General features: G+C 40.1%; 2 protein-coding genes across 2 annotated transcripts; both read left to right on the top strand.

The window, feature by feature from the left end:
- Window positions 1-255: 255 nt before the first annotated feature.
- LOC114443869 (ER degradation-enhancing alpha-mannosidase-like protein 3) lies at window positions 256-8924 on the top strand. Its single transcript, XM_028418215.1, has 20 exons — window positions 256-1133; window positions 1250-1295; window positions 1555-1655; window positions 2098-2137; window positions 2224-2336; window positions 2492-2645; window positions 2741-2875; window positions 3006-3111; window positions 3210-3307; window positions 3418-3543; window positions 3653-3736; window positions 3840-3923; window positions 4050-4174; window positions 4415-4580; window positions 4761-4918; window positions 4998-5109; window positions 5580-5753; window positions 5847-6012; window positions 6116-6307; window positions 6958-8924. The coding sequence occupies exons 1-20, from the start codon at window positions 991-993 to the stop codon at window positions 7212-7214; spliced, it is 2580 nt and encodes an 859-aa protein (XP_028274016.1). The 5' UTR covers window positions 256-990; the 3' UTR covers window positions 7215-8924.
- A 1026-nt stretch (window positions 8925-9950) lies between these two features.
- npdc1a (neural proliferation, differentiation and control, 1a) lies at window positions 9951-23441 on the top strand. Its single transcript, XM_028418684.1, has 8 exons — window positions 9951-10246; window positions 21427-21534; window positions 21684-21869; window positions 22107-22173; window positions 22331-22421; window positions 22561-22640; window positions 22765-22864; window positions 22948-23441. The coding sequence occupies exons 1-8, from the start codon at window positions 10141-10143 to the stop codon at window positions 23017-23019; spliced, it is 810 nt and encodes a 269-aa protein (XP_028274485.1). The 5' UTR covers window positions 9951-10140; the 3' UTR covers window positions 23020-23441.
- The last annotated feature ends 833 nt before the right edge of the window (window positions 23442-24274 follow it).

Here is a 24274-nt window from a genome sequence, read left to right as displayed (position 1 = left end):
GGCCAGTCTATACTGTTGCCTGATTGCACTCTTTGCTTGTTTGTGTTACTTTGTTTAGTTATTTAGTGCAGCAGCAAAGTTACATGTGCTTATGACGTGTTTTTCTTGCATACGGCAGTCTTAACATTAAGATTCTAGGGAGGTTGTGATTTGGGCTGTTTTTTCGCATTGGGCGGGTTTTACGTTCAGTTTGGGCTGGAAACTGTCACTCAGATCTGGCAACCCTGCTGGAGACTGTCACTCAGATCTGGCAACCCTGGGTACAGCCCACTTAGCCGGGTAGCAACAAAGCTTTGACAGCTCGGTATGTAGTGACACTTGGCTACGTGTCATCGTCCTTTTCACTGCATGTCATTCAGTTTACACGGCGAGGGGCCCATTTCTTTTTTTAACACAGGTGATGTTTTGAACTACCTTACTTTTCATGCTTAGCTTATTAGCTCGTTTGCTAACTATCTAGCATTGCTGGCGGCGAACTAGCAACTTGATAGCGGTTAGCAACAGGGACCCTCCTAGTGTTGGCCATTGTATCGTATATATGCTATTACTTTAATGACTTCCTAATAGTGTTTAGCAGTTTAGCACTTAATAAGTAGTGTACCGATAGTCTTGTTTCGGGTTTCGGTGCTTCGTAGTCAGTTATTTTTATTTACTAGAATGCTAACGTCAACAGCAGAGCTGTAGCTTGCTGCCTCTATTGTTTACATGGATAGCGGTCACCTGAACTGCTCTGTGGGCATGTGGTGGTTGTAAAAGAGGACGGAATCAAACTATAAAGACCAACCAGGGTGGATGTGTTGAAATGGAGTTAGGAGGTAGCTAACGTCGACAGGCGTTAGCCAAAACGTTAGCTGTTTGTCCACCAAGGAGAGGATGACCTGGGCTCCACAGGACAGTTGTGCCTGCTGGACTGTTTGACTTTGTGTGGGCGCTGGACAAAGAACAGTAGCTGTCCATATTATCCTAAGACTGCCAGACTACATTAAGAGAATGGGAGAGAATCTTTCCAGGAAACGGGACTACCCTCCAGGCACAGGGTTGATGCTAAAGATACTTCTGATCAGCTGTCTTCTTGGGTGGGCAACATGTCAAGAAAGCCAGAGCATGACGACAGAGGAGAAGACTGCTATCAGGTACAACTTCTAGATGTGCATATATAAATAATATTTATGTGGGTTCTTAATTAAGTGACAATGAAAAGGTATTTCAGTATATTTATATATATATTTAATGTATATATTTTTTGCAGGCACCAGATCATAGAAATGTTTGACCATGCTTATGGGAGTTACATGGTAAGGTTTTCAATTTGATGTAATTATTAGTTGTAATAATATGTAGGTTATTTATCAGTTAAGAGGAAATGGTAGCTGTATGTATGTAAGGGTATTGGTGGAAACACTGTTGACAATGATTGTCTTAGGAGGCAGGTGTTGCTGAATGTACGACAGTGTGGCACAACTGTTATTATAGTGATTTTTGCATTTTCCTTAATGACATGTTTTCTTGTAGAGTGTTAAAGAAGGCTTGTTATTTACGGATGTTTCTGTGCAGAAATATGCCTATCCAGCTGATGAGCTAATGCCGCTAAGCTGCAGAGGAAGGGTTCGCGGTCAGGAGCCCAACAGGGGAGACATAGATGACTCACTCGGAAAGTAAGTTCATTATCCTTTAACATTTGAAATCGTAAGATTCAGGTAAATAGTCAGCAGCATTAGTTTCCTGTGTCAGATCAGAACAAACTCATTAAACTCAATAAAGTCCAGTGAAATACATTTTTTTTAATTACAACTTTAGTCAACTGTAAATACTTTAATTCTACTCTTAAAATATCCTTGATTACATTGGCAAACATTTTATATTTTGTTGCAAACATGCAACATTTTTTCATCTTCGGAGTAGGCAGGGGCTAATTACCCTTTGAAGAAGGCAATACATCATAGCCTTCTAATTTATGAACCACACACAGCATAATGTAATTTGGATGAAAATTCAACAGTTTTGTACAAATTAAACTAGACCATGAAAAGTGGGACAGCTCTGCTGTGCTGTGCCAGCTGTCAGCAGTTTTTAACATGTGTTCCACCTTTTCTGTAGGTTTTCTCTCACTCTGATTGACACTCTTGATACCCTGGTGGTAAGTACTTGCTTTTCCTATGTTTATAAGCATTCAAATTTCCCCCCAAGACTTTTGAATTAAAACCTGTGTGTTTGTGTGCACAGGTGTTAAACAAGCTCGATGAGTTTGAAGATGCAGTGAGGAAGGCTATGAGTGATGTACGCTTGGACAATGATGTGGTTGTGTCGGTGTTTGAGACCAACATCAGAGTTTTAGGGTATGACATTTTTCCGACTTTTTTCTGTTCTATTTATACTGCACAGCAATTGTTACTAGAAAGAAATCTGGTGTTAAAAAGAATCCCTGGCCAACCAAACCTGCATTTTTTTTAAAAAAAAAAACATACGTTTTACATCTGTCTGTTCTTATCAGTGGGCTTTTGGGAGGCCACATAATGGCTGACCTGCTACGGCAGCGTGGGGAACGAATGCAGTGGTACAGTGGTGAGCTCCTTCACATGGCCAAAGAGCTAGGCCATCGATTACTGCCTGCTTTCAACACCACAAGTGGCCTACCTTACCCTAAGGTATTCACTGTTAAATATCACATGGTGTAATTATTATAAACTAACTGAACTATTTTGTGCTCAGTCAGATATTATTTTCTCTTTTGGTTTACCAGGTGAATCTGCGGTATGGCATTCTTAACCCACTGTCACGCACAGGCACTGAATCAGACACCTGCACTGCATGTGCAGGAACAATGATCCTGGAGTTTGCTGCCCTCAGCAGACTGTCAGGAGAGTCTGTGTTTGAGGTATTACTTTCCTCTGCCTCAAGAAACTTTTTCACCAGTTTTTGTGGTGGCTTTGTAGCTGGCTACAACTGATGGGAAGTGATGTTTTCCTTTAACACATTTAGTATGTAATTATTATTATTTCTTACAGGAACATGCAAGGAAAGCTCTGGATGTCCTCTGGGAGAGGAGACAGAGAGGAAGTGACTTGGTGGGAACAATCATTAATATCCATAATGGAGAGTGGGTCAGAAAAGGTAAGATGGTTTGAACACAAACATGCAAAGTGCAAAACCAAGAGATGCATCCTGCAACTACAGGTGTTTCTCACACGGACCTCTCCCTGTGTTTGCAGATAGTGGAGTTGGTGCTGGTATCGACTCATATTATGAGTATCTGATGAAGGCGTACATTCTGCTAGGAGACAATGTTTTTCTGGAGAGGTTCAATGTTGTAAGTCTTCCATCTATTCAGAAACTTTGCTTGTTTTTAGCATTATCTGCGTAGATATTTTTTGAGCTTACCTTACTAATATATTTTTGCATGATGTTTGTGTGTAATAGCATTACCATGCCATTATGAAGTACATCAGCCAGCCTCCCCTGCTCCTCAATGTACACATGCACAACCCCACTGTAAGCGTGCGGAGCTGGATGGACTCTCTTCTGGCATTCTTCCCTGGCTTACAGGTCTTTGTCTTAAGATGAACTTATAATATCACATTTACTACAATTAAAACATATGGCATAGTATTTATTTTACATTTCCACCATGACATTTATTGTTCCTATTTAATAGGTTTTGAGAGGAGATCTGAAACCAGCCATTGAGACTCATGAGATGCTTTACCAAGTAACTAAGCAGCACAAGTTTCTTCCAGAGGTAAATACCGTGATTAAGATTAACTTTATTAATCCCCGTAGGAAAATTAAGTGATGCTATACTAATATAAAATAAATTACTAAATTCCTCTATCTTGCTGAAGGCTTTTACTACTGAGTTCAGAGTTCATTGGGGCCAACACCTACTGAGACCAGAGTTTGCAGAAAGCACCTACTACCTCTACAAGGTATAAAAACACACCGACAGAAATGACTTCCTTTTTGTACTATATTATGTATACAAAACAATATTATACGTACCATTCTTTATGTCTTAAGCAAGCATGGTCAAGATTTTATTTTGTTCTGTGCAGGCCACTGGCGACCCCTACTACCTCAGAGTGGGACAGTCCATAGTGGAAAAGCTCAATGCCTATGCCAGAGTGCCTTGCGGGTTTGCAGCGGTGCAAGATGTCCGCACAGGGATGCATGAAGACAGGTACTGCTAGAGACAAAGATGTTCACAAAGTACAGGATAGTCAGGGAGTATTGTCCCACCTCATGTCATCATACAGGAAAGGCTAAAAAAGCCTATAGAAAATAGTTGTAAAGAAGCAATAAACACAGCTAAGTGTAGCTCAACTATAGACTGATCGAAGTTTTGCCTGTTTTAACAGAATGTCTGTTGTAATTGACCTATAAATATGAATTTTTTGTGTATATGTTTGTGTGTGTACAGGATGGACTCGTTCTTTCTGGCTGAGATGTTTAAATACCTGTACTTGTTGTTTTCGGAGAAGAGCGAGCTACCCATTGATATTGATAACTACATCTTCACCACAGAGGCTCATCTTCTGCCGATCTCTCTGTCCACAACTCAGCTGCCCTGTAATGGAAACAATACGGTGAGAGTTTTAACAAGATAATGTAGTTGGTAACATACTTAAGTTACATTGCTTCAAATTATTATGTATTGCCGCAGTATAATATTCTGAATTAAGAGTGTGATGTATGTACATCACATTAACTGAGATATAGTAGGAACGTAGGTCTGTTGTCGTGTAACTGTGTGCCCTCTGCTCCAGGAGTCTGTTCCCGTTCTTCAAGAAGAGGATCTGTTTACTCACTCATGTCCCAGCACAGAGACGTTGTTCCCCAACAACCCTTCGTTTGCCAAAACCATTCGGGATGGTTATAAGTACCTCACCGGAGTGGGGCGAGCCTTCCACCCTCTACCCATCAGGTGTGCTTAGTTATAACGGGGCTTTTGGATTATAGCACAGTTGATGTGGGTTTTAATGTGTGTGTGTTAAATTTTACAGGGAAATTGAACTGCCGCTCCATGATAATGGCATGGAGCCAGTGGAGTTCTTGAAAAGCATGGGCATTTCTCTCACTCCACTAAATGAGGTCATGGCAGGAGACACAGGAAGGGTATTTCAGTTACATTGCGTTTTCTTACATGTCTTATTTTTTTATACATGACTTTGTAACAAGCATCCTCTGAAGGATCTGTCTACACGGTAAAATTATACAGATCAGATGTCATTGATGACATTGCATTGAACAGTATATATTTATAATATGATAAGTTTATTTATCAATTATCATCATCTGATTAGTTTGATGCTTGTGTGTGTTTTATATTTATGGTACGTTACCAATTTCATAAATGTTTCAGAAGAAATGTGTTAACACTAGTTCAGTCAAGTGAAAATTAGGTCATATAATATAATTATTGTATTCCATTAATTTCAGGAAGGTTATGATAAACTATGTCCACAAATTCCCTGATTGCATGTCCTACAAATGCATGCATGACACTTGACATTTAATGGAAAAACAATAAATTCAACAGCCCAAATGATTACTGTTTTTAATCTGTCTTCAAAATGTTGTACTAGGAGCATAAAGGAGTGTACCGGGTAAAACTTGTAGCAGAAGTCAGCCAGACACCAGAGGAGGAAGTGGTGGTGCCTCATGTTGTTCAGCTCATATCCCCCCCATTCTTGGGGAGGACAGTCCTCACTGCAGGGCCTGCCAAGTTTGGAATGGACCTCACCAAGCAGGAACATGGGGTGAGAGAGCATTCATAATGTTCTTGTTCCATCTATAAGGTTTGTTTCATCTCTGTCTCATTCACTAAAACATACCGACTTCCTGTGACACAGGTGAAAGGCAGTATAGTGAAAGCTTCTCCTTACACTGCATGTGGGCCCATAGAAAATACAGTGGAGCTAAAAGGCCGGATCGCTCTGGCTCTGCGTGGTGACTGCATGTTTGCTGCAAAGGCTCGCTGGCTGCAGGAGGCAGGAGCAATAGGAGCCATCTTTATAGGTGAGGATCATAACCATAAGAACTGAAACTAGAGGTTGTGTATTTAACGATGAGTCTGTACCTCACAGAAATTAACCACTTCCTTCGGTCCCCTTCTCTTTAGACCACCGTGAGGGAAGCAATAGCGAGGAAACTCCCCTCTTTCAGATGGTAGGAGATGGCGACTTCACTGAGGACATCACACTGCCACTAGTCTTCCTATTCAGCCGTGAGGGGGCCATACTTACAGCTGCCTTGCAGGAACATCACAATGTTGATGTGCTGTTGCTGCCCAAAGAGAGGCAGCTTGGACAGGGTAAGTAGACAAAGAAAGCCAGTGATGTTCTCTGTTTTTGGTTAATAAATCCCATGAAAAGGCCAAAAAAAGGATGGCTTGGGCGAATTTTATGACTTGCTACGTCTCTTTCGGAAGCCATTTCTTGTAACATGCTTCTATTCTATTGAGGACGTGTTTTAGAGTACCGGTAAATAAAAAGCATATTAAAGGCAGCTTAACGATATATGTATGTAAAATGTTCTCAAAATAAACCTGTGTTCAGCATTTATTGACTCACTGCTGTCCTTTTAAAAGTTATTTTATATTACATTCATCAAAAGAGGACACATTTAGGAAAAAAAACGTCACTTTCTGGCTTCTAAACAGGCATCATTAGTCGCAATAACTTAAAATTAATGTAAATGTATCAGTTGCTTATCCTTTTAAAATGAACCAGCTGTTAATTACAAGCTAATTTACAGTTCTACAAAGAGAAATTAATTGGTTGTTTACTGGTTTTCTAACCTGAAAAGCTAATCAGCTGATGCTGATGCTAAACCATGTGAAAAGCTGGTGTCAAGGGCAGAGAACCTCCTCTTTTTACATACAATTGTGATAACGGATTGATATTTTCATTAATTCCATCAAAAGTCAGAGTCACTTCAACTTTTTTCTTTCTCTTTGTTTAGATAAAACAGAAAAGCCTGTCAGCATGAACATAAAACTCCGCTTGGCAGAGGAGGGGGAGCTTGAGGAAGGACCAGCTAGAGGGCCCACTCTGGAGTTTATCTTAGAGAATGAAGAGGTGCTGCTTAAAGAAGAGGAGGAAGAAGAGCTCAGAGGAAAACAACAGTTCTGCACAACAGAGAATGAGAGGACTGAACCATGTTCAGCAAAATCAGCTCAAACCCTAAACACTAACATCAGACCAGACACAAATCCTTGACCACCGCTGACACTGCTCCCTTGTCAGTTCCTGAACGGCATGTGCCTCAGAGCCCCTCACTGCCCCACAGCACATGGAGCTCTAACAGACACAGCCTGCATGTTTACAACTGATGGAGGAGCATCAGGGAGTGATGGCCTCACTCACATCACGACTTTGAGAAGATGACTCAGTATAGTCAAAGTGAAATTGTGCTGTGTAGCACAAGGAATGAGGGGTTGTAAATGCTGTTAGTGGAAATATGCTGTTGTTGCCTAAACCTTAAACCCAGCCTCTAGTGTTGCTGTTGTAGGCACATATAAGGTGTTTGTGTTGTTGATGATGATGACATAGACTAGAACTTAGAGTGGCCTAGATAAAACAATAGATAAGGCAGCAGAAATGTACCCTGCTACATTTTTATGCAATGCGATGTGTTGTTAATTTAGATTGCACCTTTTCACTTAAACAAGTACTGTTGGAATATTCAGTAATGGTGAGTGGAATATTACACGGCCAGTAGGTGGTGTTGGCTACCCTAACTTCTCAGTAAAACCATATTAGTAGATGAAGGAGAGAAACTTGTTTAGGAAGTTTATTTTAGTTCATACTATTCAACAACTTCAGGGAATTTAAAGTGTGTGAATGCATGTTTGGCCCATTTCAAAAATGTTTGGGTGTGTTTTCCGTTTTCTTTAATGAGAGCATGTGAGTGTCTGTGTGCAATGTGTGTAATAATATAATACCGAAGCTCGCATCTCAGTTAAATCTTCTCTTATTTACAAAGTCATGCCACCATGAATCTTTAAAATCAGTGTTTTTTTGGTTAAAAAAAATTGTTTTGTGAGGTTTATTTAGAAGTAAGGTCTACAGATGACTCGAAGGACTTGAAGTTGTTGCAGTTGTTCTGCAGGCCTATGCACTTTGTGTAATCTAATCTATGGCAGATGGAAACAGAAGTGACCACTTTTTGCATTTATTTGTGTTGCAATAACTATTTTTAATTGCCAACTGTCATTTATTGTTGTGTCAACACTGTGCAATGATGCAATGTTTATGTCCACCTTAATATGAGGAACTAATTAAAAACTAATGTTTTGGTACATTCATAAAGATTTGGTAAAATTTAGTTGCAAACTGAAAAGGCTAGTTAAATTCAGTTAATTACTACCAAAGCCTGATTTATTTCTTTGATGCATTTTGTTTTTTATCAAGACTTATATGTAGGTATTTGGTGTCTCTTTCTCACATATTCCACACATTAATATGTGTAATAATGTTATGCAATGTTTTGAATGGAAATGTCTGTAATCAGTTGTTTTTTATTCCCATACCAGATTTTTTTTAACTTGTGTCACATGTGAGCTGATGCTGGTCTGGAAAAACCTTTGCCAGAATATGTTCATACATGGGACCTTTTCCTGCTGCTGAGCTAATTTAAAGTCTTAATCCAACATTATTTTTTTTTTTTAAATTTTGTTTAGCCTTGAATTAGGCATTGCCAAACCGTATACCTCAGGACTGTGTACATCATTCTTCACACAGATAAAAGGACCATGAAACAGGGTTTTTTTTTTAATTATTATTATTCATTCATGCTATTTAATAATCTGCAGAGCTGTTCTCTGAGATCTCTGTGGCGGAAGTGCAAAACGTATCAGTAAAGATTCACAGCATCTTTTCTTTGTTTGGTTGTCTGGGATGTGTGCTGAGGCTGTCAATAAAATCAATATTTCCTACTGTCTTTATTCATATTGCTGCATATTGCTAGAGGCAGTTATGTAAGATAAACAAAATGTCAGTTCTCTGAACATTACTGTCACGAGAAGATGAGACAGACCTTATTATATTATAAAAGACTTTTAAGCATGCAAACAGACCAGGCATAATAACAGCTGCCATGGACAGAATGGGTAACAATACAGAGAAACAATAGATGTTTATTTATTTTTAGGTGTATTCATTCAAGTTAAAATAGAGGGCATCGTTTTACTGCACCTGCTGCAGCCTGCTGTTGTTTTCAGCCTCCTCCCATTAACTCAGACTATGACACAACACAATGTATGTTCCTGAATGAAAATAAATCCACTAATAAGAGATGATTACTTGACAAAGTGTAGCGTTTCCAGTATTAAAATAATATCAGCTGTTACCAGCACACATCACACTCCAAAACATGTAATACGTGAAACCCAGCAGCACATTATTAAACCTGTTCTTCCACGTCATCACGTCTCAAGACACTCCTGCGTTGGTCCCTGGTTAATCACTGAGTAAACTGTTGCCTTCATGTGTCATGTGCCTTGATGTGGGAATTTGTAAGTCGCAAGAGAGGAGTTACAGCAAAGATAAATGATTAAATTACAGCCGAAAAGTTCCATGTTTTGATGTTTTATAAACATGTTTTTCTCTCTAGCCAGTGAATTATTCGGCTGATTTTTCTTTCCACACACACACACTAATTTCTGTCGCTGAAAGATATTCAACACTACACAAGCATTAAAGGTAACTGTATCCTAGTCATCACAGGCCCACTTTTTAATTCTTTAATTGAAAGGCTTAGTCGACATTGTGTTACCTCAAAAAGCAGAAAACTGGTTCATTATAATAGTAATTGATCAGTAATTGAGTAATTGATCAGTAAAAATTACTGGGAGCCTGCAGCACAAGCGTTTACGAGGAGCCCCTGAAGGCAGCACGTCACACACATCCCCACCCCCCTCCTCCCCCGCCTAAAGCTCCGCTATCTTTAGCCCTGCCACGGATTACAGTGCGCAGAGTGGACAGACAGACCGCTCCACGGTGCTACCTGCTCAGTTTATCCCGGTGTGTACCCTGCGCAGAAGCTTCTGAGCATTGAAAAACAAAACAAACAAACATCACAAAGCAAAGGTGATGGGGGAATGACAACAACACCCGGACTCTCCGACCCCGAGAAGACCCGAGGATGCTGCTGCTCCCCAGCCCGCGATACGCGCGTCAGCGCCGGGCCTCGCTGCTGCTGCTCGCCGCTGTCCTGCTCTGTGTTGTCTCCGTCAGTGCTAGACTACCAGGTAAAACTCACAGCACACGCACGGTAAGCCGTCGAGCCTGTTATCCACAGTAATGAGAGCACCGTCTGCCCCCTTCGTTACCTTGCTGTGGCACCTGACTTTGAAAAGGCTGTGACAGCCAGACAACAGAGGCTGTTTTCCTTCTTTTATTTATAATAAACGAAGGATTGTAACAGGGTGCAGACTTTTAGTGAGACTTTTTGTTGTTGTTGTGTGTGGTGTCAGTTTAGTTCCTTGTTAGTATGGGACGTCCCGTGTGTTTAGACTGCAGTTTGGACAGGTTAAACAGGTGAGAACAAATATAAGTGCACAAGGAAAAGACACTGGTGAGAAAAATCATCCTTGTCAGTTTCCTTCATACATTTCTTTGTGTACAGGTCAGACTTTGAACTATTACAGATATAAAGGACTATTTCTATGAGACAGAAATGATAATGACAATGATAAACAATGCTGCTAACTCCCTCCCAGCTTTATCCTAATAATCCAAGCAAATTAGAATTTTTTGAAAATAGAAATGGTGGAACTGGTTATCATAAAGACTGCACTGAGGGTACAGATTTGGTTGCGTGTGTGTGTGTGTGTGTTATGGGTTTTTACGCAGCAATTGTTGATGCGTGCCAGGAAGATAATCCACTTCTCAGCTTTTAACACAGAACACCCGTGGGAGAAGCAACAGCTGTACAATCTTTATCTGAGACACACACACAGGCGTGTAACCAGCACTTCAGAGGACATCACATGGACTTGCATTGACAAGTTATAGTCTGTTTACTCCGAATGAGGAATTTCCAATATTGAGGCTTTGGGGTGTTTGTATGTCAATAACACATCTCCTTTGGTTATTGACAGTATGTACAGATCAAATGCAGCCGATTGGTTGATAGGTTATCTGGAACTGGAGGGGAATGGCCACAGCCCACAGGTTTATGTCTTCACAACATGAACCCATAATAGTGGGATCACTCTGTGCTTGCACTGCGTATTAACAAACTAAAGTGAACACATTTTTTGTGAATTTATTCCACCATTTATCCACTCAGTTATCGAATGTCTTTGCCCACTTGTCTGACAAAGTCATGAAATCAAAATGATGTGTAGCAAAGGTGGAAGACGCAGGGACACAGAGACTGAGAAGTCCCCTCAAATGTTAAAATTCTACCTGAATAACACATTCTCTCTCAGTGAGGAGCTTCTTTTTTTTGTTCATATTCTGAAAAGAATATATGTTTGGCCTCACCAGCAGTCAGTTTCTAAGACAACACCTGCTACATTTGAATGCATCTTGTTTGTACGAACGTGTGACAGTGTGTCAGTATGTGGGCTATGGTGTGTTGAAATCATAAGACGTGTCAGTTTTTTTCTTTCCTTCACTGTGGAATTGCATAATTTAACTGCAGTCATATTTTTCTCCATCCAGGAAAAAAAACAGATTCTCTGCTGCAAAGGTTTATGCAGCCACAAAACTCTAATGGCTGCGGTAATGAAGTAAAACACTGACTTGTGTGTGTAAATATGCCAAAAAGCTTTTTAATGAACATTAGCTTCTTGGCACAGAAGTAATCCAAAATCTCCATTTAACCAATTGATTATATAAACTATGTCTTTTCCCCCAGCCAAGATGCAGAATTAATCACTTAAACATGCAGAATATGTTGTATAATGCAAGTTCAAATGAGGCACGTTGAGTTAGCATCACCCAGAAAGGTCAAATGTTGTCTCCCGACTATAACTCTAGACAATTACAAAACAGTTTTATTTCTTAGTATTCTATTTGAGCCTGATCGTTGTTGTGCTGCCACGTTTAAATGCCAAGTTTGTCATTCACAAATCCCACCTTAGAGTGATTGTTATTCAGAAAGCCTTTGCCTCAGGCCTTTTTTATTCTGCCAGGGTTAAGCTTTAACCATTCATATCTACACTATCACACTCTGGTCTCTTTTTTACACACACACAGTCAACCACCTCTTTTTTCATCTGCAGCAAAAATGAGTCAACTGTGTTGTAGAGCATATTAAGAGAGTAAGGCTGAACGACGCACGTCTGCTGCCAGGGGACATAAAAGCCACTGAGTTGATGACGGGAGACCGGAGATAATGTGTAGAAGAGGATAAGGGCGATATATGAGAGTAGATATTAACACAAATGAATACAAGCATATGCAGTTAAAAGACCAAGTTTGTGTTATTTCATCAGTGTTCAGGCAGAAACCTGGCATTTAAGCCTCGGAGTACATGTTGACTATTATACGGTCTATTTATGGGAATGCCTCTTACATAGAAAATCACTTAACCTCTTAAGGAAACTTCAGGAAACATCTGCAGCAACAATGTGGCTGGAATGAGGAATAAGATTGTGGTTCTAGTGAATGTTGAAAGGGGTTTTTTTGCAAACACTGGGACAATAGATTGATAATACAACGCTAACCACCTGCTGTAGACACAAATGATCACCTATAAGAAAGGAGGATGTATTTGTATCATATGATCTCAATGCTTTTCAGGAAATGCAGGTCAAAGATAACAAAGTGCTCATTCTGGTTTCAGAGGGATCTGTTTTGTAGCCACTGTGGTGTCTGGGGGGAGAAAATGACAACCCAACTATACAGTGGGTTTAACGTCATACTTGAAATGACTCATCAGCCTGAAAACATTTTGATCAAATAGTATTGGTCTTCCTCATAGAGGCCTTTGTTGTCTCAAATTGGGTATCTCAATATAAGTGCCACCACCACTCACACTGTCTTGTCAGGCTTCTTTATTTTTGGGTCTTACCAGAACTCTGCAGGAAATGAGAAGACTTAATCATCTTACAGAGAGCTTACCGACATTTGATCAAACCAGTCGGCACAGTCAGAGCTGAAATAATCCATTTAATGCTCAGTTTCGCTTGTCACTCTTCCATTTTCTGTGATGAAAAGTGACAAATCAGAAAATCACATTTTTCTTTGTCAGCAGGTTTTAAGTGCAGTGGGTTGCATTTGCATGTAGCCACATCCTTACCAAGAAAGGTGACGGTTTTACCTAAGACCTAAGACGGAGTTTTATCTAGGCTATACATACATATGTCGAAAGCTGACATGAGGTCTGCCTCTAGCTGTGTCAGTGTTTCACAGAATCACATAAGCTGCTTTTGATGACAAAAGGAAAAACTAATGAAAGGTTTTTGTGTGCCAAAGCATCCAATGACTCACACACAATAATTAATATTATTTAATAAATTGCCGCATATAATACAAAGCACAGCTAACACAGCGATAATGAAAATTAAAATAAATGAAGACGCTAAAATTAGCTACCTGCCTACCCACTGACATGATCTAAATCGCTTTAACCTTTGTTCTGTTTGCTGCAGGGTCTACTTCTCTGCTGCACTCTAATAATGATGACATGCCAGTAATGACCACCTTTGTAATGAGTTGATTCATCATTTTCTGACATGACAGAAGTTACTGCAACAGAACAGTCATAAGATGAGATAGGGCAGACAGTGTTGTAGATAAAGGTAAAGACGAAGCCTTGTTACACCTCATTCTTCTGCCTGCTTACATTCCATTAGGTGGAAAGTCTTTTTGACTTTTTCTTATTCACTTCCTTTTCTCTCTGTACTTGCATAACCACAGGTGTATTTCCTGCTCATGTCTACCCAGTGTGTGTGTGTGTATGCTGCTTGCTCGTGAGTTAAACAGGTGCAAACTCATGCCCCAGTTTCCATTATAAATGTCAGACTGCCTCAGATTGTGGTGGAAAACCAACACCTACATAACTGAAACTGATAAGGTTGACAATTTCCACATATTTGGTGTTTTATATTTTACGTCTTCAAGGGTTTTTTTGAAGGAAGTGTGCAGTTGACGTGGTAGAATTTTCCCTTAGGGTGTCTCAGAGGTGAGCAAAAGTCTATGTGGAAAGAGGCTAAAACCTCTGATCCATCCATTATTTGTTATACTCAGTCTAAGTCTCACACACACACACAAACATGTAAGCACCCTCTTTATCCATGTGGAACTAAGCACTGTGGCTATATATCAACTGGACACCACCAAGCTGGAGCTCTTTAATGTTTCCACTTGATTTGGAGTGTTTGGCTCACTTCCTGTCTGCTATCAGAGGGTCCGGAAATGTACACAATGGTAGTGTATGACCCTCCTGGTCTACCCATTTCCTATTTCCAAATCTCTCTCACACACAAACACATAATCACAGATTGGGCGACATTTGTTGTATTGTATCTGTATAATGAAACTATAGTTGGTATGTATTGGTGTGTGTGTGTGTGTATACATACTGCATGTGTCGGTGTGTGAGTGTGGGCTGTGTGAGAATGCCTCTCTCACATATCTTGCTGGCAGAGCTGCTGCTGAGCACATAGCCTGGCAACAGCAGCAACAGATGGTTAGTGAAAGTCATTTTTCACTCGTTCCAAGGACTACTTTGTGAGTCCCTGAGTTACATAATGTTATTTCACACCTCCTCTGTATTAGCTGAGGCCCGAACGTACTGATGTGATGCAAGAAATCCATTTCCAAATCCAGCCTCTTTATCTGTCTCATGATTTGTGTTTCCTTTCCTTTGTCTCCTTGATTGAGCTCTCTCTAATTAGCGACAACACTGTGTGGGAGGATGCAAGGCCATTTTTGTGTGTGACTTGACATTCATTTCTGTGGCTCCTTTGTTATGCTGCTACATAGATTTCAGCTGCTTTGTAATTGTATTATCATGATGAGTGTCTTTATTTGTTTAGCTGTACGGCAGCCTTGAGAGCTCAAGTAGAGACGTTGATTTGGATTCGACTTGAACTTTATTGTATTGAGCTGTCAGGGCCACCGTAACAAAATCTGTTCAGTTTATACTTTCTCAAGCACCAGCTTGCTGTGAATGGTAATGAATGCAGATTTATACTTGCTTTTCCTCACCATTTTCTCACTGTTTCCAGGCTCACATGTTTATAATGAAGCACATAAAGGTTTGTGCCTGCCTGTTTGTGTGTGAGGAGAATAATTATCGGCACTCACAACATTAACGTTTCACAATGATGAATAACAGATGAAGTGCAGATGAGTGCTGCTGAGATTTTAGCTGCACTATCAACACACACACTCATGTTTTTTTTGTAGAATTTTGCATTGAAGATTATACATGATACAGACTTGTAGCATCCCCAGTATAATTCTTGTTTCATGCATTATATGTATTAATTGAGATATTTCTTTAAAACACAGTGGCAAGCTGACTGACCGATATTTGCCTGGGATCACAGATGCATAAAAAATAAGCAGGAGAATAATTTGATGGCAGCACTCATGGATGAGCTGAAGAGATTGAGAGGGGAGGGACAAGCAAAGGCAGCGACTACAGCTGGATGTATGTTAGGGAGAACTTAATTCATCTGGTAATGTTAGTAATATTAATTCCATCAGACAAATGCCAGGAATGTTCCAGGAGCTAGGCGGCAATCATACATAAGTGATAGAGTTGTTACTTTGCCATGGCAACAGGAGAAAAAAAGGGAGCCAGCAGCAATCTGGGATGGTCGGGGAGTCGTCTACCTGCTTGTTAGTTTTGTGTGATTCACAGGACTCAGGTAAATATTTACCTTTCTAGTCATAGATTAATAGAGAATTGACCATGAGCCACAAAAGATTTAGAAAAATTCAGAAAAATAATTCATAATTCCCTCTCACACAACCCTTTGCCCTTTCTGTATCTTTCTGTCACAAATACTGTAGAAAGAAAAACAAAGTTCTCAGGTTACACATGCGTCACTCACAGACGCAGGCCAGTCAGTGACGTAAGAATGTGTGATCATTTTTTTTAAATTAATGTTATGTTGGTTACAGTCCTGTTTCTACACATCTAATATCCATGTCATACATCTGCTACTAATCTGAACCTAATTATTTAATTGTCATTAGGTGCAGATAGCCTGGTTCCTCTTCCTCATATGAAACAGCAGAGATTTTCCATTAAAAGTGCCAACACTACTGGTTTAAATGTTGATTCTTCTTTTTAGTCAGTAGATATTGATTAACACACCAAGCATATGCTTGTATGTGGACACAAGCGCAAAAGCACCATTCCTCCGCCCTTCTGCAGCACTCCCTCTCTGCACAGGTTCTCCTTTGATAACACATCTTTGTTGACATCACTGACCTTGTGTTAATTCACTTCCTTTGTGTAGTAAAAAAAATCAGAAAAGGGTTTTTAGTGTGGAGTTCTGAGCACCATTTATTGGAATAGGCCTAGCTGATTAAACATTGAATCTCTTTGGTCTGTCATGACTTCTTTTCATAGTGTTTTAGCAGCAATGATGTGTAACTTGTTGACCTGACCAGCCAATATTTTAATCCCTCTAAAATACTGGCTGCATCCCTTTCTGTCTTCTCACCTCACACCACCTTCTTGTCTGTTATGCCAGCATGAACCCCTGCTGAGCTGTTCACCTTTAGCGCTCTCTGTCTTTCTATCTGTACAGCTCTCAGGGCTCCCTGCCCTATAGACTGTGCCAAACTGAGACGCAATTGCAAGCCTGGTTCTTCCTACTGTGGTTCCTGCGTGCCCCCATTACAGGAGAATGAGAAAGGACTCTGTAAGCACAAGATGCAATATGGTAGGAAGATACAATCAAGTCACCCGCCCACCCACCCTCACACACACATCTGAAATGAAGAAGAATCACCTGGTAGATGGTGATAACAAAGGATTAATCTCTCTAATTGAGTCAATGTTACACTTATTCTGTAATACAAACATTACTTCAATGAGCACTACAGCTATGGAAATTATAATAGCCTTCAACTAAATGATAAAGGAGCGAAGAAAAAATTAGTAAATTCTCCCCTGATGCTTTTTTAGCAAACACACAGTGTTTGATTTAATGATGACACAGAAAAGTTGAAGTTCGATGACTAGTCTGCTCATCCTTGTTCTAATTAGGCCCTCAGTTAAATAACCCATGTGACGTTTACAACAATTACACTGACTCACTGTTGTTCTTTTTCTGTTCCCGTCTCTAATATCTTCACTGTACACCCTTGTTGTGGTCCTTCTCTACCACCCAGCTCTGACAACTATGGTTCAGTCTGATCCTCTTTTTTTTTTTTTTTTAATCCGCCCCTGCCCCTGCTGTGTCTGCAACACACACATGCATCGCCCCCGCGCTGGCGGCCTTAATCACTGAGATGACATCTCTCTCCCTCTCTCTGTTGCCCTTCATCTCCATCACTAATGTGAATGTCGAGCCAAGCTGCAAAAATAAATTTAAATTTTTCCAATTTCTGTGACATGGAACTGAACTGCTGGCACACGCAGCATATTTCAAGAAACAAATTAGACAGAGAAAACATCTTTAAGTGACTAGCTTGCCTCAGTAGGAGTGTGTGAGTGTATATGTGTTTATGTTGGATGGCACATGTGGGTTTTCTGCAGGATTAATAATTTAGATGGGTTTGCGGCAGGAGAGGATCCAGAGCAAACTTGGCTCAAATTGTTGGCTGCAGCATCAGAGAGGGAAGCAAACATGCCAAAGAGAGAAAGGTCACATCATGCAGAAGAGGAGAGGTTTTTTTCTCAGTGGACACATCAGTTATTCGGATCCTCAGCATTACACCGTATCCAAAAAATCTGTCTGATCTGAACTGTTGATGTGCATGCACACGTGTGTGGTCTTAGGGACGCAGTGCATCGTAGGCCTATAAACTCCCTGAAGTGGTTACATAAAGCCCTGGGGGAACACTATGATCCACAAAGGAGGCTGACTGTGTTGTTTCACACTGAATGCAAATACATTAAACGATACACAGAATGGGACGATTTTCATTTATATACTTATGTACATCACTTGTATTATATCAATAACATGCACAATTAAGAGCTGCGATCCAGCTGGTAGTGAAATCTGGTTCCATCATTCTGCAACTGCTAACAAGTGGCTAATGAGACTATAGAGGTTCAGGTCAGATGCAGTAAGTTTAGTGGTGGTGAGGCTGAAGTGTAGTTATCCTAATATTTTAGAAGATTATCTTTTATTGAAGGAACAATGAACTGTAATGAAAATATCATGCAATCACTTTATGTGATTTTATGTTGTGCCTTTGAGTCTGTCAGCTGTTTTACTCTTTTAAATGTTAATCACGGTGATGTCAGAAAGCACTTTCTTCACGGTTTTCAGCTTAAGAGGCAGTCATGTCATGCATGTCAGAAACATCTCTGATTTAGCTTAACGGTGGGGATTTCTCAGAAACGATGTTTGAATTAAAGCAGCGGGGTGGAACGAAAGATGACAGAAGAGCTGTTCAGCTGATCCAGGATGCTGCTGTCATCCTCGGCTGCCTGCAGCGAGTTGCGTCACATTTAAAAAACCTGGAAGTAGTGTGCGAGGCTGCTAAAGCTACAGCTATAAGGCCAAGAAATACTTTGGCCTCTACACTGCAGCCTACTGAATCAGGCATTAGGATGTCAAAATTATTTTCAATAAAATTAGTATTATCATACCATCCTGCACAATGTAAAATAAACCTGTCATCAAAATCCCAGCACTATGGTGTCTAAAAGGTCTGATATTTGCTGCAGTCAGAGTGGATGAGCGTACAGTACAGTACAAACAGTAAATGGATAACTTAGACAGGCAGTTCTGTTTTTATTGAGAGCAGGGCCTCAGGGCCTGCCTGTATTTGACTTACAGGTGTGCACTGCCATTGGTAAACACACTGTATGCCCCAAAGCCATGTCATTTGAGCTTATGGAGCATAAACATGCATGTTATGTATAAATAGTCAAATTGTATGCCAAAGGCAGGGCTGTTTTTATTTAGCTGTATTTGTTGAAGTATTTTTTTACTGTTACTGCCCAACCTTTTACTTACTTTACCTATAATCATCTTTCTCTGATTATTGCATTCATATTATGACTCTGCAGCTGGCCTAAAACATCCTGAAGGCTTCATATTGTTTCTATTGGCCACTCATTTTCCAAAACAGTGGATGAAAGGCAGGTGGGACTGTTTGTTGGTTAAGAGATATCATGTACTGACTCAAAGCTGTTCATTCAGCCGTGACTAACTTTTTATAACAGGTGGGAGGGTGACTCAGTGCTACAATTATAAGGTACACTAAGATCGAACCATCTAAACTGTTTCACTGGCTGAATAGCAATTAAAGCACTTCCTCATTCCAAAAAACAGCAAGTAAATACAAGTTTGTTATTAAACTGTGACCTGTTCAGACTATTTCTTCTAATTTGTACTCTCATCTCTCACTTCCTGCATGTACCAAATTGCCCACTAGGTGGCAGCAGGGTACACTGAGAGTGTACATTATCCATAGCCAAGAGTTTACATTGAGGCAGCTGGATCCTTGAGTCCAAGAACATGACCTGAATGGATGACAGCACCCACAGACATATATTATAAATGCTAACTGAAGAGGAGGCACTGTGCTGAGTGCTGAGAGTTGAAAACATTTTTAATACATTTAAATATCATATAATAAAAAAATTCAAAAACAGATGTTCTCAGATTAAACCAAATATGCCAACACAACATGCATGAAGAGATATAGGTGTATATAATTATTGTGTACTATACCTGTGTTTGACAATACAAAATATTTTTCAACAACGAAAAATAAACAAGAAGGCCAAATCTGGAAACTATATTGAACTTTATCAACCATAGATCCAAATAAAAAAAGAACAGCAGCCTTCACAATACATAAAAATGTAGTTGCAGCTTTACTGTGAAAAGATCTGTAACTCATGTTATGAGTGTGATCTATCTGGGAATTCTGATGCAAAACACCAACAGTGTAATATATACAGTTTAGTGTTAGGATATTTTGCTTTTTTGATCCAAAAGAAAAAGTTGGAGGAAGTGACTGTGTGTATGTGTGTGTGTTTGGAGGAGTAGAGGTGAATGGTTTTTAAGTGGGAAAAGAAAACAGCACAGATGTGTGTGACACACATTCCCTGTTGAGACTTTTAGTGTTTGTTTGTTGTACCCAACTGCCCCCTGGGTGCTCACAAGAGGCTATGGGTCATTATCAAGCCAGTGACAAAACTCTCCTATACAAGGAGAGGTGTGCAAGCTCAGTGAGTGTGTGACAATCCACACACGTGCACATACACTCAGCACTTTTTTTTAGGTGAGATTTCTCCTCATACACTAGTGTCCCATCTACTCTTGCTGCAGATTTTCAGCATAAGATACCACCATCCTTTAAAAAGAAAACCTGTATTAGCACATGCTCCTTGGCTGGCACACAGGCACAGTTGGTGCTCTCAGCCACCTGCAAAGTACAGATGGTGCATCCCGCCTCCACAGACACCTGCTATGGAGTGCACTAAATGGCCGTTAGTGGAGGGGGGTAAGAAAATAACAAAAGCAGCCAGTGAAAGTGCTGGCATGTCATATCATACACATTAGCTGAGCCAGATGGCCGGCCTTCTGGAGTGAAAGTGACACTGTAATCATTAATTTAATGTAAGTGTAATAACACATTTGTTTAGTTTGCTGGTGCTGGTCATTTATGTTTTTTTCACACTGCTTTTGGATGTCATGCAAAACAACTGCTCATATGCTGGCCCAGGATGGTGAACGGTCATTCTAAAACATTATATTCATTATCTTCTTTTATACAGTCACTTTTTCTATGTCTTTTAAGGTAATGTATGATTAAAAATATATTGCAGGAGAACTTTATAGAGGGAAATAACACATTGATCACCTCCATTAGCTGTGAGCTATGGGGTCCATTGTAACAGTAGCAACTGAGGCCCAGTCAAGCCGAGATTTGGCTGATTGCTCCTGCCCCCCTGCAGTGCTTCCTCCTCTGGCCACACACACACTATCAACCCCGGTCACCCCGGAGACCTCAGTAGTTCTACAGGAATGTGGATCACTGTCTGGCCTGAAGGGCTGTTAACAACAGTTTTATATTGTCTCCTTTTTTTACCAGTCACCCCAAACAAACAACACACATGGGCACACTCCCTGTCCATCACTACAGACGCAAGATCATGAAAACACATTTAAACTCATGTATGCATGCCTTTACCATATGCATCCAGTCCTGATAATAAATAGAAAAGAGTTGAAATGCAGTTTCCTCCTGTTTTAAGTTTCCTGTTTGATATTATCTGTGCTTGTTTAGCTGAGAATTTCTTTTTTTTTAATCTGTTCTTTAGTGACTTCCTACTCCAACCTGGACGAAGAAATTGATTTCCTTCAGTCTATCATTGCAAAACAGGAAGTGTCAGATCTGAAAACAACACAACAGCAAACCAAACATCACGGTAAGAAACTTGCAACAGTGAGAACATGCAGTAATACACAGGCAACAAACACAGTATATCCTGTTTTGCTGCTCTTGGTTTGTGTTAGTTCTCAAGACAGGTTTTGCCATTTGGTTCTCAAACAGAACTCTCTCTTTCTCTCTCCTCAGCTGCCATCACCTCACTGTCAGCTGCCAAACTCAGACAGAGACACCAGGGTACCAGCACGGCAGCCCCACACACTACATTGACCGACCCTCCTAACACACCAACCCCTAAGCCCAGAGTCACAGGAACTGACGGCCGAGCTGGTCCTATAGCTGTGCCAACCCCCAAAAATGACAACATTATTGTCAGTGAGTATTATTTTATGCTGTAGGTGTTTTATCTGATGAGGTATCAGGGTGTGACCAGTCACTATCAAAATGTGGTTGTTGCCGTGAATATCAGCAAGATTTTATCATTTAAGTAACACAATTATTAGCTGTATTATTGTTTATGTGTGTCTGTTTACATTTAAGTTTCATATCATCTTGTTGAAGAAAATAATCCTAAGTGTCATAACAAATCAAATGTTTTGTATCTATCTGCAGTTGTAATCTCACTGTGTGTGGTGGTGGGCACTGTGGCAGTGATTCTGGCCACTGTCTGTTACATCAAGTAAGTATTTAGCACAGACAAGTATAACTAATGCAGTTCGGTAGTAATGTCTTGATAACATATGTATTTTAAACTATGAACTTATTTAACTTATTAAATGGAAGATACAGAAACCCTCAGAATTGCAGGAGACTCAGATTCGCATTGTCCCCTACAGGTTGCAGAAAGACTCACGTCTTGCTGAGAAGGTGGATTACCCTGCTTTCAAAGGGGCAAGCATGCCTCCTGTCACAGCCAACGGTGCATCGGTAAGCCTGCGTCTCATTCTGATTTCTGACTGCTGTTATTAGAACCTGCTTTGTTTCAATTCCGTACTACTTCTCCTTCTATGTAACCAAATGATGCATGTTTTCACATGTGTCATCAACCGTTCCCATTTGTCCTCAGATGGGAGATAAGACTCTGGCCCAAAACGCTCAAATGTATCACTATCAACATCAGAAACAGCAGATGCTCTCAATGGAAAAGTAAGTTTTCTCCACTCGCTGTGCAACGCCCTCTCTATGCCTTTTGCTTGTCTGTCGTGTCTCTGTATAGACTTCACATTTTCAACCACATCCTCTGACCTTACCATCTCTGTGCCGACTTCAGTAACAAACCTGAACAGAAAGTCATAGACACTGATGTCACGTCAGATGAAGAGGAAGTGGGAGGAGACTTCACAGTGTACGAGTGCCCTGGACTTGCACCAGTGGGTACACACACACACACACAACTGCTAATTATTTCTTATGTTTTCTGACTGATAATCCATTTTCTGTGCTCTTTAAACAGACCGGCGAGATGGAAGTGAAGAACCCTCTGTTTGATGACTCTGCTATACATTATCAGGAGAATCACAAGTGAATGCTCCACACTTTACATGCACACACACACACACACACACACACAAATATACAGAGGCACAAAGCCAGAAACCTCTTTATCCCACATTGAATGCAAAGAGAATGAGGTGATAAAAATGATTGTTTTCTTCTGCACCCTTTACTGTATCTGCTCCGGGACAGCTTTTAATACTACAAATATATGTTGGGTTCCTTGTCATTTAATTTATCTCTGTCACTGTTTGGACCCAGCCTTATAATGTAAGGTTTTATAGTCCTGCTCGATGAGTCCTTGTAGGCGTTTGTCCTGTTTAAATGTCAAACTCTCCTCCTCTTTTTGTTACTTTCCTACATTTCTGCAGCTGTTTCCAAAGAATAGCAGAAATATGTACCACACCCTCACAAATTGCTGCTTTCTGTTGTTTTGTAATGTAAACAAAAAAACTGTAGTGGCTAAACCACATTTCTAACAAATACCCAGGAAATGTTAAATCTCTGTGATACCTCCCAAAACTCCCAAACAGAAAATGTTACCGCTGGTGTTCAATCATTTTCTTGACATATAAGCTGCACACAAAGATTTTAAAGCTTATAGAATATATATAATATATATATATATATATATATATATATATATAAATTATATGAAAGCACTTGATGATGTTTTGCATGATTTGACTGTTGTGTTTGAATCATGGCAATGCTTTGATGAATTATTCTGCCTCCTGCCTGCAAGCACCCTGCAGCTGCAGGAGCTATATGTACAGTTGAAGGAAATTGTGGAGAAAGGGTATACTAACAGATAACATGTGCTGCAAAATGTACATAGTACATAGAAAGAGTGAAAGTCTTCACCTTTTATAGATATTTGTACATGCAGACCAACAATTGGAATTAAAACTTTTTACCACACATATTATAAGTGTGATTTGTGAGATTTTTGTGCAGAGATTATGATGTATTTGTATGCTACATTTTGTGCATTTGTTAGTGCATGTTCATGGAATGGGCAGTACTTCACATTTACCTAATTTACACCCAAAAGCATGCACACATTCACACACCTATGGCGAAACCACTAGGAGGAGCGTATATTTAAGCATTTTGCTCAACCCTATGCCCAGCCAAGATGGTGTATCAAAACACTAACCTCACAGTCAGTGGACTACTGCTCTAGCACATGAACCACAGCTGCACAGTTCAACCCAGAATCTACACATTTTATAGGTTGTTAAGCTGAGTTTTGTATATATCAACCCTAGAAGGTGATGCCTTCT

The sequence above is a fragment of the Parambassis ranga genome, chromosome 12, assembly GCF_900634625.1.
Source record: "Parambassis ranga chromosome 12, fParRan2.1, whole genome shotgun sequence".
Classification (NCBI taxonomy): domain Eukaryota; kingdom Metazoa; phylum Chordata; class Actinopteri; family Ambassidae; genus Parambassis; species Parambassis ranga.
Note: the sequence above shows the minus strand (reverse complement) of the source record. Positions and strands in the feature narration are given on the sequence as shown.

Coding starts and splice junctions, on each gene's coding strand:
- LOC114443869 (XM_028418215.1), top strand. CDS start 991: ATGGGAGAGAATCTTTCCAGGAAACGGGACTACCCTCCAGGCACAGGG. Junction 1,296..1,554: donor ATGCTTATGGGAGTTACATG/GTAAGGTTTTCA, acceptor GTTTCTGTGCAG/AAATATGCCTATCCAGCTGA. Junction 2,337..2,491: donor ACCAACATCAGAGTTTTAGG/GTATGACATTTT, acceptor TGTTCTTATCAG/TGGGCTTTTGGGAGGCCACA.
- npdc1a (XM_028418684.1), top strand. CDS start 10,141: ATGCTGCTGCTCCCCAGCCCGCGATACGCGCGTCAGCGCCGGGCCTCG. Junction 22,174..22,330: donor GCCACTGTCTGTTACATCAA/GTAAGTATTTAG, acceptor TGTCCCCTACAG/GTTGCAGAAAGACTCACGTC. Junction 22,641..22,764: donor CAGATGCTCTCAATGGAAAA/GTAAGTTTTCTC, acceptor TGCCGACTTCAG/TAACAAACCTGAACAGAAAG.